Source organism: Lytechinus pictus, chromosome 16 (assembly GCF_037042905.1).
Source record: "Lytechinus pictus isolate F3 Inbred chromosome 16, Lp3.0, whole genome shotgun sequence".
NCBI classification, from domain to species: Eukaryota; Metazoa; Echinodermata; class Echinoidea; order Temnopleuroida; family Toxopneustidae; genus Lytechinus; species Lytechinus pictus.
The window spans coordinates 27,279,216-27,295,766 of NC_087260.1; the positions used below are offsets into that span (position 1 = coordinate 27,279,216).

General features: G+C 36.6%; 1 protein-coding gene across 4 annotated transcripts; it reads right to left on the bottom strand.

Moving 5' to 3' along the window:
- Positions 1-1,877: 1,877 nt before the first annotated feature.
- LOC129279439 (neutral cholesterol ester hydrolase 1-like) lies at positions 1,878-9,644 on the bottom strand. Of its 4 annotated transcripts, none has more exons than XR_010296094.1 (5): positions 9,285-9,628; positions 8,250-8,490; positions 7,587-7,650; positions 3,754-6,236; positions 1,878-2,263 (listed from the first exon to the last, which is right to left on the bottom strand). XR_010296094.1 is itself a non-coding variant. In XM_054915548.2 (4 exons), exons 1-4 carry the CDS (start codon positions 9,426-9,428, stop codon positions 5,276-5,278), a joined length of 1,410 nt encoding a protein of 469 aa, XP_054771523.1. In that variant the 5' UTR covers positions 9,429-9,644; the 3' UTR covers positions 1,878-5,275. The 4 variants fall into 4 exon arrangements, 1 of the variants encoding a protein (XP_054771523.1); XR_010296096.1 differs by having other exon boundaries at positions 1,878-3,101; XR_010296095.1 differs by having other exon boundaries at positions 1,880-2,295; positions 3,878-6,236.
- Positions 9,645-16,551: the final 6,907 nt, after the last annotated feature.

Sequence of the window (16,551 nt, forward strand, 5' to 3'; positions counted from 1 at the left end):
TCAAAATGGGAAAGGGGTGATACAAGGAAAGGGATTTTTCCTTTTCAATGCACTCAAAGCATGGAAACCTTTGATTTATTTTGGAAAAAAAGGTGGAAAATATATGTGTAGTAAATTTCGCTCATATTAATTGCTTCCTTTTGTATAATTAAGAAAGTAAAACAAAAAAGTCATATTCAAAATTTCAAAGGGTAGGAGATTAATGTACATGCAGCGATATGGCACAAAGTCTCATCTAATACACTTTTGCGTGTACCACGAATTTTATGTCTGCCCTTATATTAGAGCAGATACTTGCCAAAAGACTGCTTGCTTAAAAGAAGAAATAACATAATGGGAACTCGGAGATTGGCGGTAGTGTTTACCCGCTCCGACCAGAAGAGCAGAAATCTTGTGTCAATGCATACTTTACACCAATGTATTTATTTTTAATTTCTGGCAAGAAATACACGTGTCCCATAGCCGGGGATTGGGGAAACCCGAGTAGAAAATGGTGTGGGGAAACAATAGTGGATACGCAATTTTGATATTTCCCCCGCGGAAGCAAAATTTTGTATGAAGAGAGAGAACGTATCGTTTAGGTTTTTATTATTCTGACCATGGACCTATTTCTTTGATCCAATGATAGTCACCGTCGCCTGGTGTTGTTACAATAGCAATTACAATGCATGACTACCAAGCTTTATCAGATCACTTAAAGACGGATCAGTTTCCCAGTCTTGATTTTTGTTGGCTGATGCCCTGTTTCAGCAAGGGCCTTTCAGTAAACATGCTTCATATATTGAGCAGCACACTTGAGAAGCAGACGATTTATATGATATAAAATATGATATTATTCGATCCAGTAACTACCGCTCACACATCAGGATCGTGTATACACGATTTATACATATTATGTGCCACGTACATCTGGAATATTAAGGAGAAACTTGGGAAATTTGAGTTTTAAATGGTTAACAGTCAATCACAATATTGCCTCTATATTAAAATATGCAGACATTTCCCCGAATAAAACACATGGAACTAAGATTACCAAAGGTAAACAAAAACTGCACATTGATATATTTGTTATCAACTGCGCATATAATTTGTGAAATACAAATGTCCAATCACGAACTGCTTCAGTCCCTTCTCACGGTGACAATCATAGGACCAAAGAATACTAGTATGAAGAGAATGTTATCCAGATGACAATTACAGTCACCTGCATTCATTATCTCAAGCGATGAATGTCCATCTCTTCATAGGTCCATGTTCTGACAAAAAATAAGAAGGCAAAACAATAAAGCTATGCCCTTCTTTATTTTCTCCATTCGCTTTTCCCTTTCTCCCTTTTCTTTTTTTTTCTTTTTGGGGATATTTGTGGGGGGTGACCGCCCTCATCGCCCCCAACCTAGCTCTGGCTACGCGCTTGAGTCAAATACATCTCTAGGATACAAATACCCTTCCTGTAATGCCAACTACTAAACGCCACTCCCCCCAACTTTTTACATAAATAAACTTTACATGAAAGACCGATGCAAGAGAATGCGGGAATGCACAAACAAGCGAGATGAGAATGAGCATCTGGCCAGTTACATGTTCCTCCATACGAACAAGGATACTTATAAGAATAAACCTGCTTCCCTTGCTTCTCGGGACAAACCCATAATCAGGGCTCTGAGCTATCCAACACAGTCATATCCAATGCATGGTCCCTATCTGTCGTTTTTACCATGTTTAGACTCATTCACTAAGACGATAAAGAAGGATGTTATCTTGAATTGTTTCAACATAATCTTCGACCGCCCTTATACAAATGGAAAGACTTGTCAAGTCCTCCCCCCCCCCCCCCTACACACATACATACACACAAGAGAAATACAGATGTATTTTTTGTCAGATGTTGGTTTTATTTCAAAATAAATCTCGTTACATAAGCACACACATGGTTATAATGGATTCAATATAGCACCTTTTAATGCGATATTTACAATATGGAACACAAAATTATCTTATTTTTAGCATATATACACAGAGTAATATTTACAGAGTTCATTTCGTGACAATCTGGCTTCATCAATCACTGTATCATGGTTTACAAAATAAACTAAATACATCTCTTTGAGACAAATACCAATCATCCTATACCGCTCCAATTGGCGTTTTTGTCCAGTTTTATTTTAGTCCCCTCTATATCCTTATTCTTAAGACATGGTTCTAATTGATAGGATTGAAGAAGAATAATGAATGTCAAATATATCCCTATTAGTTCAAAAGCACACTGCAATACTTCCTATAGGACTGCAATACCAGCTACTAAATACCAAGCCCCTTTTACATCAATGTTACATAAATACAATTTACATGAAAGACCGATGAAATAAAATGCGGAAATGCACAAACAAGAGAGCTTAGAATGAGCATCTGGCCAATTACATGTTCCTCCATGCGAACAAGGATACTCATAATAAGAATGAACATGATGAACCTGCTTCTCGGGACAAACCCATTATCAGGGCTCTGAGCTACCCAACACAGTCATGTGCAATGAATGTTTCCTATCTGTCGGTTTTTACCATGTTTAGACTCATTCACTAAGACGATAAAGAAGCATGTTATCTTGAATTGTTTCAACATAATCTTCGACCGCCCTTATACAAATGGAAAGACTTGTAAAGTTCCCCCCCCCCCAAGGAAAAAATTATTGTCATTGTTGTTTTTATTTCAAAATAAATCTCGTTACATAAGCACACACATGGTTATAATGGATTCAATATAGCACCTTTTAATACAATATTTACAATATGGAACAGATATTTTATTTATTAACATATATACCCAGAGTGATATTTACAGAGTACGTTTCGTGACCATTTGGCTTCATCAATCACTGTATCATGGTTCACACATGAACTAAATACATCACTAGGATGCAAATACCAATACCGCTCCAATTGGCGTCTTTCCCCGTTTTGCTTGATTCCTTTCTACATCCTCACCCCCAATACATCAAATACATGGTTCTAATTTATAGGATTCAAGAAGAATAATGAAAGTCAAATATTTCCCTATTCGTTCAAAAGAACAATGCAATACCTCATATAGGACTGCAATGCCAGCTACTAAATACCACGCCCCTTTTACATCAATGTTACATAAATACAATTTACATGAAAGACCGATGCAAGAGAATGCGGGATGCACAAACAAGCGAGATGAGAATGAGCATCTGGTCAGTTACATGTTCCTCCATACGAACAAGGATACTTATAAGAATAAACCCCCTGCTTCTCGGGACAAACCCATTATCAGGGCTCTGAGCTATCCAACACAGTCATATCCAATGCATGGTCCCTATCTGTCGTTTTTACCATGTTTAGATTCATTCACTAAGACGATAAAGAAGGATGTTATCTTGAATTGTTTCAACATAATCTTCGACCGCCCTTATACAAATGGAAAGACTTGTAAAGTCCCCCCAGAAAAAAAAATATTGTCATTGTTGGTTTTATTTCAAAATAAATATCGTTACATAATCACACACATTGTTATAATGGATTCAATATAGCACCTTTTAATACAATATGGAACAGATATTTTATTTATTAACATATATACCCAGAGTGATATTTACAGAGTACGTTTCGTGACCATTTGGCTTCATCAATCACTGTATCATGGGTCACACATGAACTAAATACATCACGAGGATGCAAATACCAAAACCGCTCCAATTGGCGTCTTTCCCCGTTTTGCTTGATTCCTTTCAACATCCTCACCCCAATACATCAAATACATGGTTCTAATTTATAGGATTCAAGAAGAATAATGAAAGTCAAATATTTCCCTATTCGTTCAAAAGCACACTGCAATACCTCATAGAGGACTGTAATGCCAGCTACTAAATACCACGCCCCCTTTTGCATCAATGTTACATAAATACAATTTACATGAAGGACCGATGAAATAAAATGCGGAAATGCACAAACAAGAGAGCTTAGAATGAGCATCTGGACAATTACATGTTCCTCCATGCGAACAAGGATACTTATAAGAATGAACATGATAAACCTGCTTCTCGGGACAAACCCATTATCAGGGCTCTGAGCTATCCAACACAGTCATGTACAATGCACGGTCCCTATCTGTCGTTTTTACCATGTTTAGACTCATTTATTAAAACGATAAAGAAGGATGTTATCTTGAATTGTTTCAACATAATCTTCGACCGCCCTCATACAAATGGAGAGACTTGTCAAGCCCCTCCCCCCTAGAAAAAGAATTTTTATTGTCATTATTGGTTTTATTTCAAAATGAATCTCGTTACATAAGCAAACGTAATTTATGGTTATAATTGATTCAATATAGCACCTTTTAATAAATATTTACATTATGGAACACATATTTTATTATGTATTAACATATATAGGCCTACACATAGTAGTCTTTGTAGTATTTACATAATATTTCGTTTTGGCTTCATCAATCACTGTATCATGCTTCACACATGAACTAAATACATCTCAAGGATACACATAGTAATTATCTTATACGGCTCCCATCGGCGTCTTTCCCCGTTTTACTTGATTCCTCTCCACATCCTTACCCCAATATATCTTAGACATGGTTCTAATTGATAGGATTCAAGAAGAATAATGAACGTCAAATATTTCCATATTAGTTCAAAAGAACAATGCAATACCTCCTATTGGTCTGTAATGCCAGCTACTAAATGCCACGCCCCCTGCTTTTGCATCAATGTTCCACAAATACAATTTACTTGAAAGACCGATGCAAGAGAATGCGGGATGCACAAACAAGAGAGATGAGAATGAGCGTTTGGTCAGTTACATGTTCCTCCATGCGAACACGGATACTTATAAGAATAAACCTGCTTCCCCTGCTTCTCTGGACAAACCCATGATCAGAACTCTGAGCCATCCAACGGTCATATACCATGCATCTACATTGTCCCTATCGTTCTTTTTTACGTACCATGTTTAGTTTAGACTCTCTCTTTCAAGAGAATGGGTGTCTATTATAACTAATCAACAAAACGATAAAGAAGAACACTGTCGCGAATGGCTTCAACATAATCTTCGTTCGCCCTTATACAAATGGAGAGACTAGACCAGTCCAAACACCAGGTATCCAAGAATCCTTGGTACAGTAAAGTGTACTGGCCCTTCTGAAGTGAACTCTCCAACATGACCAAAGCCACGTATCTTTATTGTGACACCATGTGTACCCCTCACTAGTATGATGAAATTACGCAAGCAAGATGATATAAGCATCAAATATTGTCTTGGATGAATGCAATGGCATCTTCTACCATCTTGATACCAATGGGAAGACCTCTACGGATACCAAGATCAGCCATACCATGCCACGCCCCTCTGTAGTTGATCCAATCCACTTCCACGCCCCCTTGCTCCAGAGCATGGGAGTAAAAGATGCCATCGTCCCGGAGAACGTCCTGATCTGCAGTGGCGATGAAAGCTTTTGGAAGGCCAGTCATGTCTTCCCTCAAAAGGGGCGACATCCCTTCAAGAAAATGGTGCTGGATCTCGGCCCAGTATGTCTCGTTACCGGGTTCGAACGCATCTAAGGGCTCGTATGATAAGAGTGGAGTCTGGTAATCGGTTGGCAAGGGTATCACTGATGATAAGAGTGTCGATGGCGACAGTGCCAGCGAGGAGAGGAATGTCGCTTTCGGGATCGAGTCGGAGAGCGAATCGAATGGATACGATGTATACGAGGAATCAAGGTCCGTTATATCCTGATTGAGAGATACATTCGCAAGCTTTTCGTGAATGATGTTATGATCGAAGACCATTTGAAATTGAGCTGACCTCTTGAATTCGGGGCTCATATGCATGTTCCTCATCACCTTCCTCTCGAAGTCGGCATCTAGTCTCTGGATGATATTGTAAGCAACAAAACCCACAACCTTGCTTCTGGACAATCCAAGTTCCCCGAATGTGTGATGATAGAGCTGGTAGGATGGGGTGTGGAAGTGCAACGCTTGGAGCCAGGGGTAGAAGAGGACTTGGAGCTTGAGGTCGGGTAGACTGCTGTCATCGTGGATTCGATGGGTGACGATGGTCGCGAGATGACCACCAGCGCTGTCTCCAGCCACAATAATGCGATGAGGGTCGATGCCGAACTCGTCGGCGTGCTGCATGAGGTATCTTGTTGCTACGACGCCGTCATCGGGACCAGCTGGGAGGGGGTGCTCGGGAGCTAGTCGATAGCTATAAACAGAAAATAGACATTTGACGATTAATGGGCACTACATTTTTTATGATTGGCAGATAGTATGAGCGTTCAAGACATCCTCTTTAAAAAGCATTCATATACGAGTAAGTGGATAATATTCGGTTTGTCTACCGCTTACTAGTGTCCAAGATTTTAAGTTGTACAATGTTCAGTGCACAATGAACTAAGCCTATACAGTGCGTCCCAGAAAAAAACGAAACCGAGATTTAGCGATGATTTATCATAACTTAATCATAAATAAAATAGACAAATGACCTACCAATGTAAAGCTTAGAATCTCCTCTTTCATCTGGTATTACTTAAATTATTCCTCATTCACGCATGGTTGAGCAAAAACAATTCGAAGAAAGGATGCCAAAAACTCATTTGGCGGGGGGTATCTGAATTTCAAAAAGAAAATCACATGACTAAAAAGTTCAATATCTTCTCTTTTCTTTGATACCTAAATCACAGAAAATGGTCAAGTAGTAAAAAAGTTATGATCCCTCGAAACAATCCTTGTATTTCCATAATTTCATTAAATAAACGTTTTTTCACCGGTTTCCCACTGAAGCTATCGCACGGTAACAAAAGACTTAATGCATGGCTGATCGTCAACAAAACGGAGTGTCGAGTGAGTTTGAACGCTAGCCTGTAAAACCTCTTCATTTTATGAAATTATTGAAATTCAAGCCTTATTTCAAATAACCAGAACTTTCTTATTTCATGACCATTTTCTGTAATTGAGGTATCAAATTAAAGAGCAGATAATGAACTTTTTAAAAATGTGGTTTTCTTTTTAAAACCCAGATACGGCCCGCCAAGTGACTTTTTGGTATCCCATTTTCAAATTGTTTTTGTTCACTCATGCCTGAATGAGAAATAATCTAAGTAATTTCAGATGAAAGAGGAGATTCTAAGCTTTAAAATGGTAGGTCATTTGTCTATTGTATTTGAGATTAAGTTATGATAAATCATCGATAAATCTCGGTTTCGTTTTTTGTGGGACGCACTGTATAGATTCTTACACTGTTGGTCGGCCTATATTACGCAACTTCTTTCGGATTTTTACACAGCACTGTATCAAAAATAATTTGCCGTGCAGGTGTTTATTCTTATGGCACCATTTAATTTTCAAACCCAAAAATTATTGTAATATGTTGCTTATACCCTTCCTCATTTCATTCCATTTCTGATTTAAAAGAAAAAACTTGTTGTTCGTGCTGATTTAATGAGAAAAGTGAATAGGATAACCACGTAACATAAGAGAGATAACAATGAATCGAGAATAGAGAGGTAAAAAAGGGCAAGGAGTATTATTTGAAATTCCAAATTAAGATACTTACTTAACCGAGACAAGTACTATGTTCAGTCTTTCTGCCAAATGTCTCGTCAGATAACCATGGAGTTCTGTAAAGAAAAAAAGAAAATTAATTATCAAGAACACCTTTCTTTCCATGTTCATGCAATTCGTTAATCAGTAGTAAGCCTTGCTTCAGTCCTAATAACTCAAAAGTGAGCAGCCGGTGAATGAGCTTTCTATGACAGTATTCACGGAAAAGTAACAATTTCTTATTCATTAATATAGTTTACGCAATGTGACTCAGACCCCTCTCCCCTCCTTTCCCCCTCTCTCCCTCCCCCCCCCCCCCCTCTCTCTCTCTCTCCCTTCCCCCTCTCTCTTCCTAAATCTTTCTGTTTTGCTCCATAACCCTCTCTCTCCATCCCTCTCTGCTCTGTCTTTCTCTCTCCTTCCCTTCTTTCCTCCTCTTTCCCCGTCTATTATTATAGCTCGCCATGTGGACATAGCAAACTAATTATTTATTCACCCTCCTGTATATCTTTCTATCCCATCCACTCTCACTGGCACATTGCATTCTTCATGTGCTAACATTTATGGAGATTTGTCAATAGTGCATTTTTACGTCAGTTGGCGTAATTTTCATGTTTTAAAAGTTGAAAATGCAATACATACTTTAAAAAAAAAAGATTTCCAAACAATGACTTACTGGTGCTTCCAAGAGCATATCCACCTCCATGGAAGTAAACCAGAGCCGGAATGGGCGAGTCGGGGCGGTGAACGGGCTCGTAGACGAGAACGCGGATGCCGTCGAAATTGGTGTACCGTGCCGTGAGATTCGAACCGATGGCCTGCTGGCTTGGATCAGGGAGCCCTATCTCTATGATGGAGCGCAGAGCACGAACGTGAAGGTTGGGGTCGGACGGCAGAAGGGACATGGTCAACGCAGTCTGAAAAACGGATGAGGAATGAGATTATATGAATCATTTTACAAGCAACCATTCATAATTCTCTCGATCGTTCATTTTTTTAAACTTTGTTTAAAAAAATATTTTTGTTTAAAATGGGTGTTCTTGCTATGGAATCGTTATTTCCAGTTTGGAAAAAGGACCAAAAAAGCTCTGGCTTTCTACCTTCTTTGTTATTTACCCACATGAGATCGATACTTGAACAGATTCTATAAAATTCCAGACTCAAGCGAGATGCTCTTAAAAAGATAGAGTGAATAATTCACCCATCGGGTCGGGAGAACAAACATTTTCAGATGAGTGTTTTTCACTTTTTGTTGAGTGAATTTCTCTCTTTTAACAAGTTGCATGTTTGTAAAACTTTAATTCTTGTAATTAGGTTATCACTCTAAATTGAGTGATTTGACGTACCAAGGGGAGTGATGAGCAAGTTAAAATTCACTGATTTTGTAGAGAGTACAATACTCATGACATATAATCAGATTTAGGTAACTTAGTGACAGAACTGGCAGACTCTTGATACATGGTATTATAATCATATTGATACTTCTATATGAATTCCTCCAAATACTTTCTAATTAGAATTTTAACCGGTGGTGATTATTAGATGCGGTCTTTGTATGAAGGCTGCCTTAACACATCCAACATCTTGTTGTAACACTATTGAAGCGTTCTTCAGGAGCTGTGCGAGAGTATTTCTTGGGTCCCGGACCTTAAATATAATTAAGGAAAAGGGGATACTTGAACGCTATAGCAAACTAAGTAAAACAACTCACCAGAATATCTGTAACTTTGAGTCCAGCAACAAAGAGTCTGAAATACAAAGGTTCTGCTAGGTCGGGTGGTATAGGGGTGTTTAAAAGGTACCCTATAGACACCGCTGCCAGTACAATCCCTGCAATACCAAGGTTCTTCATCATGCGGAAGATCAACTGCACTTGTTCTTTAACCAACTCTGGTAGGACTGAGAGGTCTCCTTACTGAAAGTTCTACTTTAACGTAGACAGTTTCAGCATCAACCAAAGCAACAGAATTGCCACTAAGAGCTGGACCGCTTGAAGAAGGTGTGAACTGGAAATCAAATATATATGGTGAGTAGGGTTTTCAGATAAATGGGGTAGAAGTCATTTCTGATTTGAGTATTTATACAGACACATCCCTTGGATTAAATTTATTTCGAGCCACTTGCTTATCTGCGGTGGCGAAGATAACTACCACATCACAAATAATGTCCAGATTAACTTAATTTTTAGGATAAAAATAACCATTGAGCGGCCAGTACATGGTAACGTTATCGAGACACATAGATAGATGTCATTATTGTTAAATTGTCTTGTCAAAATAAATGACAGGGTTGTTGTTAAAACAGGTCAAGCAGTTTGGTTTATTTACTGTATTTTTTTTTTTTTTTTATATTAACTCAGATAATAGCATTAATTTAAAATGCCAATTTTTTTTTATTTTTGAGCAAATAAGCGAATATTTCCTTTTGCAAAAAAAGGCTTGTGAATTAACTATCATATATTCAATTATATTTCGAGGGCATTATGAAAAGCAATCACCAATTCATAATTGGATCACGTGTGACCATTCGTCTGATTTAATTTTGAGTTATTGTCTTCCTAGAAGATAATAATTATTCAGATGACATCACAAATAAAAAATAAAAAACACCTCACAATTCTACATTCATACATTTGATTTAATTTAGCTTGGATTTATTTTCTTTTTACAGAATTTTATACAGGTGATGGTATTACATATTTAGAAATCTAAAACGAACTCCAAAATCTACATTCAATCACAGTCATCATCAATCAATAATCGATAATTACACACTGATTCTTTTGATAGGGAATAACAACAACTCATGAGTAATTTTTTTGCATGGTTATGTTTACTTTTTGTTTACTATTTCTTTAATGAAATTTCATCGCCATGAACGTAAGGTTTCGTATTCTTTTTGGTTGGTTGACCAGGAAAAAAAAAATACATCTGACTATTTGCAAAAAAAAAGACTTACCCAACAACTGCAGGCAACACGATTGTTGTAATATTATCATTATTCCATGTTGATTTTTTTTTCAGCCATTCTTGAATAATGGCACTGAGATGAAGATTTAGCTATACTCGATAACACAAGTCGGTTAGTCGAATGATGACTCGGTTGCTGGGCAATCTTGGACCTGACCAAACCATCTCGTATACACGTCTTAACTTCTCCTCTAGCTACATTAAGGAGTGGACTATTTTAGTAGGAACATGGACATATCACAAATATTTTTACAATAATTGTGAAAGTTATCGCTGTGAAAGTGACTTTCGTCAAAGGTTTTCCTTTGGATAGAGAGTAGAAAAGGTACTTCCTGAAGAGAGCCGGGAATTGATAAATACATATTTTTAAAAATTCCTGATATACACTTCCTCAAAAGTATTGATTGAATTAAAAAAATGTATTACTGAAGTTTCAAGATCGGGATAAATAACACGATCTACCAATATTAACCGATTGATAACCCGCAATCAAAATTTAACAAAGCAATCAATCTATAAAATCGATCAATATCAATCAATAAGGAGGTGCCGTGGCTGAGTGGTCTAATGTGTCTGACTATACATGGAAAGTCCGGGGTTCGATCCCCGGTCGCGGCACCAATACTCGTGAGCAAGGCATTTAATCGGCAAAGCTCTTTTATCCTGCATTCAAATAAATGAAAATGCCATACGCATTCTTAGTAACTAGGCGTGCACTTGTTTAAAAAAAATAAGACAAGGAGGCAATTATATATTTTCCTACTGATCAATGAATAGATAAATTAACCATCCATTCAACCAATTAATCAATCAATGATCTAATTAATCTACACCAATCGATCAATCAATCAATAGACAAAATAACGATGCAATCATTCGCCAACTGACCCATTAATCAACCAATCAATTAAGTAGTCAATACACAACAATCAAAATAATTGAAGAACTGGCTAATCAATCAATCAATCATTCAACAGGCAATACACATACACAAACCAATCAAGAAATCAATATACAAACGAGACAAATTATTTTACCAGTTGCAAAAATCAATTAATCAATTTACCAGAGAACCAATAAGTACCAATCAGTGTATACGATACAATGGGTGATTTCAAGTACGGTGCTGACCCTTTGCTGTTGGTGTTAGGTCAATTTTTATACGATTATAACACCAAACGTAAAATGAAGATGGTCCCGAAAAGTCACTCACTAGTTGTTGTGATGTCAATAATGTGATCTGGATCAGTCTTACAAACTCTGAATAAGTTTTGGAGCTAGGGGAAGCAATCCAAATTTCAACACCGATTCCAAGGCCAACACCGGACTTGAAATCATCCAATAGATTACTGAAAACTGTCATATCAAGCAATGAAATACGTGAGAATTTATTAAGGTAATAAATCAATTACTCAATCAATAAAGAAACGAACCGTAATAATCAATGAATAAACAATAAAACTATGTTAATTGGCCAAATACATAATTGATCATGTTCCTACAAATCGATTTATGAATAATGTTGCTTGCATTCATTTGATATTCACTGATGCATTCAAGTGATAAACTTCACAGGAAGAAGGATGTTTATCAATCCGCGGAAAAAAAGATAAGTGAACTAGTTTGTTTTCATAGTAATTCTGAAGACAAATAAAACGATAACTTGCTTTTGGTGACGTCACAACTCCCACATTTCTGCGAATCACTATTATGGCCTACGATCTTTGTGAATGTTTACAAACATGACTAATGTATAGAGTAAATAATCTCGATTTGAGTACATGTTGTAGAACGTTAGAATTGACAGATTTATTATATTTTATAATTATACGGAATAATAAAATAAACGTAGATATAAATATAATGAAAACATTTACATGCATGCATGGGCGGTGGTGAAGTGTGGGTAGAGGGTGTCCCTCCATACACACGCACCCATGCCCACACACATCCACCCATAGACATACTGACACGCCCATGCACCCATACACAGGCACACACACATCCACATGCGCAACGATATAAAGAGGAGGGAGGAGAGAGAGATAAGGGGAAGGGGAAAATGAGAAAGGAAGAAAGAAGACGAGCTTATAATAAGGAACGTTATTGTATAGATGTGTAACTCTATAAATTTTATCCTCTGTAATGCAATTATGAGGAATTAAATAGGTGAGTCATTAGATGTACATTAAGTACACAATTTATGTGAAATAAAGGAAGAAAGAAAGAAAGAAAGAAAGAAAGAAAGAAAGAAAGAAAGAAAGAAAGAAAGAAAGAAAGAAAGAAAGAAAGAAAGAAAGAACACAGCAAAAACTGCGGAGTTAACCGGTGTACATAGAGGACCACACCAGTTATTTTACACCGGTGTTAAATTGACAGTGTTAGTTTAGCACCTATAGGTGTTATTGCAACACCTTTGGTTGTTACATGTACACTCTTTGGTGTTATATTCAATCTCTAGGGTGTAATTTTAACACCAGAGGGTGTGGTCCAGTGTTGTAGTGCCTTGATGCTCGGCCTTGGCCTTAAGGCGCCTTAAGGCCTACTTTTTCAAAGCCTTGCCCTTGAACATTCAAGCCTTGGCCTTGAGAGGGCCTTGGCCTTGGCCTTGAGGATTTTGAGCCTTGAAATTTCAAGGCATTTTTAAGGCATTTTCAAGGCTTTTTCAAGGCATTTTGTTTTTTGTACTTTCATTTGTTTTTATATAAGTGTTAAGTAATTATAAATGTTACTATGTTATTAGTAATTGTTCTGTATATTCAATGGCACTACTTCCAGTCAGCAGCAGTAAGTGTACTAGCAGTGCCATAAATTGTGATTATCACCATCATCAAGAATTATCAACATATTCATGTATGTGACAAAGAAAAAAGTAATGATGAAAAATAGCATTATTTATTGGTAATGTGTTGTAATCATGACTAATGATGATAATAATGATAGTAATAATCATTATGATAAAGATTACAGCGATTTGATGACAGGAATAATTCTGACAGATCTGACAGCTAATTTTGAAAACAATTTTCATAAAGAATAATAACAAGGACTTTCCTTGTATTATTTCCTTTGGCCAAGAAGAATGTTTTAAGTCTTAATGATATTCTGAAAAGATTTGGTAAACTTGAACACAATCTTTAATTTTGTCATATCCAAATGGGTTATGTCAATGGCATGATGAACCAAAAGTTTTGAGGGGCCAAGCATGGAGCAAAATTTCTGCCAAAAAAAGTTGAAAGCGATTGAAGTGAGCGAGCGAGCAAAAATGTTCACCCTCTTACTATAAGAAAAACTAATTTTTGTGATAGATTGTGACAATATGTTAAGAAAATAATATCACATTTACTCCTTTACCTTTCCTTTTTTCCGTTTTTTCAGTTTATTCTTGGTGGTGGAACTTCTCTCTCTTTTTTGAGAGGGGGGGAAGGGGGTTCTGATATTTGTAAAGAGGTGAGAAAGAGGGAATATAACTTTATTTTGCTAGTATTCTTTATTCCGGTTTTTTAGGTAAAATAAGTGTAGAAGATACAAGAATTGAAAAATTGAAATTTAAAAGGGGTTGTGAGCAGGAAAAAAACATGAAAACGGACAGGAGTCCTAAAAGTGACCCATTTTCAGGTCAGCATTTGAAAATTTCAACTTGTGCTCACTTGCCCCCCCCCCCCCCGAAAAAAATCCTTGTGGGGAAAAAATGCCCCTCTTCCAAAATCGAAAATGCTCTTTTTTCCAAATGAAATATGCCCTTTTAAAATGAAATATATTTTTTTAAATAGTAGATTATAATACATTAATTAGGTACAAAAATCGCCAAACTTTGGATCGCGCTTGCATCATTTGGTACAGTGTTAATCCTGTTCATGGTTACAAAAATGTTTAGAATTTTTAGGTTAGAATATCACAAATTTTTGGTTCGCGTTCTGCACTTGCATCAATTCTTGTTAGGTACATGTAAGGTACTCAATATGTTCCTGTTTATAAAAAAATGTTTAGAATGTCAAATTTTCAGGTTGGAATATCACAAATTTTTGAGCTCGTGCTCTGCGCTCGCATTATTTGATCGGTGAGTTATGTATCATATTTATGAGTCACTAAACATGCTAAATGCAGTCCTTAACAGCTAACTTTGCAGACCTGTCAGTATATTAAAAATTTCAGCTCGCGCTTAATTCTTTAGTTAGATACACATCTTTTTCATGATTACAAAAACAGCTTGGAATATTTAATTCTTATGTCTCAATGTCAAAAAGTTTTTGCTTATGATTCGCGCTGGCAACATCTCGCAAGGATGCCCTTTTAAAAGTGATTAGCACTGTAATTGACCAAACATCGAGTTTTTCAACTTCAAAATTGAATTTTTTTAAACCACTAAATCAAAATATCTATCTTATCAATGAGAAATCACTAAAAATGCTTTGGTCAACTTAATTTCCACAAAATACACAACTACTTCACGTAGTTGATAATCTCCTTTTGAAAATATCTGTTTGCATCAAATGCCAATTTTGACATAAGTGCCCTTTTTGGCTTTGACCCCCCCCCCCCAAACAAAAATACGTTCTGCCGCCCCTGTCCCAGGGAGTGGAGAAAGACATACGTTGAGAATGGGCATGCCAGGATCAGATGACCGTGGAAATAATAATTATTGCAATGTAAATCACATAAAAAAAACTAAATCATAATAATAATTCAATAATAAGATTAATAATAATAATTATATGTACAAAGGTAACTATATTATTATTTTAATATAATGTCTAAATCTACCATGAAATTATTTTCATTTTTCATGTACACAAGTCAAAATTTTTGCTCGCTCAGTTCGCTCGCTCTCTCCTATTAAAGTTTGAAATGCCTTGGCCTTGAGGTTTTTAGGCCTTGGCCTTGGGTTTCCATGCCTTGGCCTCAGCCTTTGGTATTGAAGCCTTGGCCTTGGGTATTAAAGCCTTGGCCTTGGCCTTGGCCTTGGAGGTATATGCCTTGACTACAACACTGGTTTGGTCCTCTATTAATACCCACTGGTGTCAGTTTTAACACCACAGTTTTTACGGTAAAGAAAGAAAGAAAGAAAGAAAAGAGTTAAAGAAAGAACAAACAGAGATACACGGATATACAAACGAAGAGCAAAAACTGAAGAGAAAAAAAAGTAGAAAAAACAGAGAAAAAAGAGGTGGCAATAGGATCACTGAAATGAAAATAAAAACAAATGACACCGTCAAATAGAGTAATTTATTTAGTAAGAAGAGAAAGAATATTACGTTCTATTTTTATTTGTACGATTCCCCCAAATAGTACTGCAAAGCTCCTAATATTTTGTTTATTTTCTTCTGTTATCAAACGAATTAGAGATATATTTAGTAAAGCACGAACTCGAAATAGCATCACATCTTATCATATCTCACATTTCCTATCAACAGTACACTACTTCTGCAAATAGTCCAAACATGACAAACGATAATTGCGGTCAGTGCATGTATTTAGTTGTTGGACCATCTATCAACGTGGTTCCAAAAAAAAAAAGACTTATAAAGAAATTACAAAGACTAAATGCTCACAGGGCTAAACCGTCAACCAAATAGCCATGAACCAGTAAAAAATAATTTTGATTGGTTTACAATTTGAACCAATGAGAGGGCTACTTTCTGAGATAAAGTACATGTGGAGAATATTGAATTATGGTTGTTCATGAAGGGGCGGATCTCGCCGGTTTGGACACGATACTTCGGGCACGTTCCCCAAATATTGTGCGCAAAAATCACGGCCCGTGATGTAATCCGAATCCGGCAATGTCCTTGTCCAAGTGTGTGAAACAAATAAATAGTATACCAAAATATTGCCGAATAGTACCATTTAGTTTTAGGAAGTTACCAAATTTCGAGAAATCCCTTCTAGGAGGAATACAATATTTGGGGTAAAAAACTTCATAAAATAAGGTATTCATGGAATACCCCCAAATTAAAATGTAGGGCTACACAAGATTTGAATGTAAAAATGTTAATGATATTTATAGAT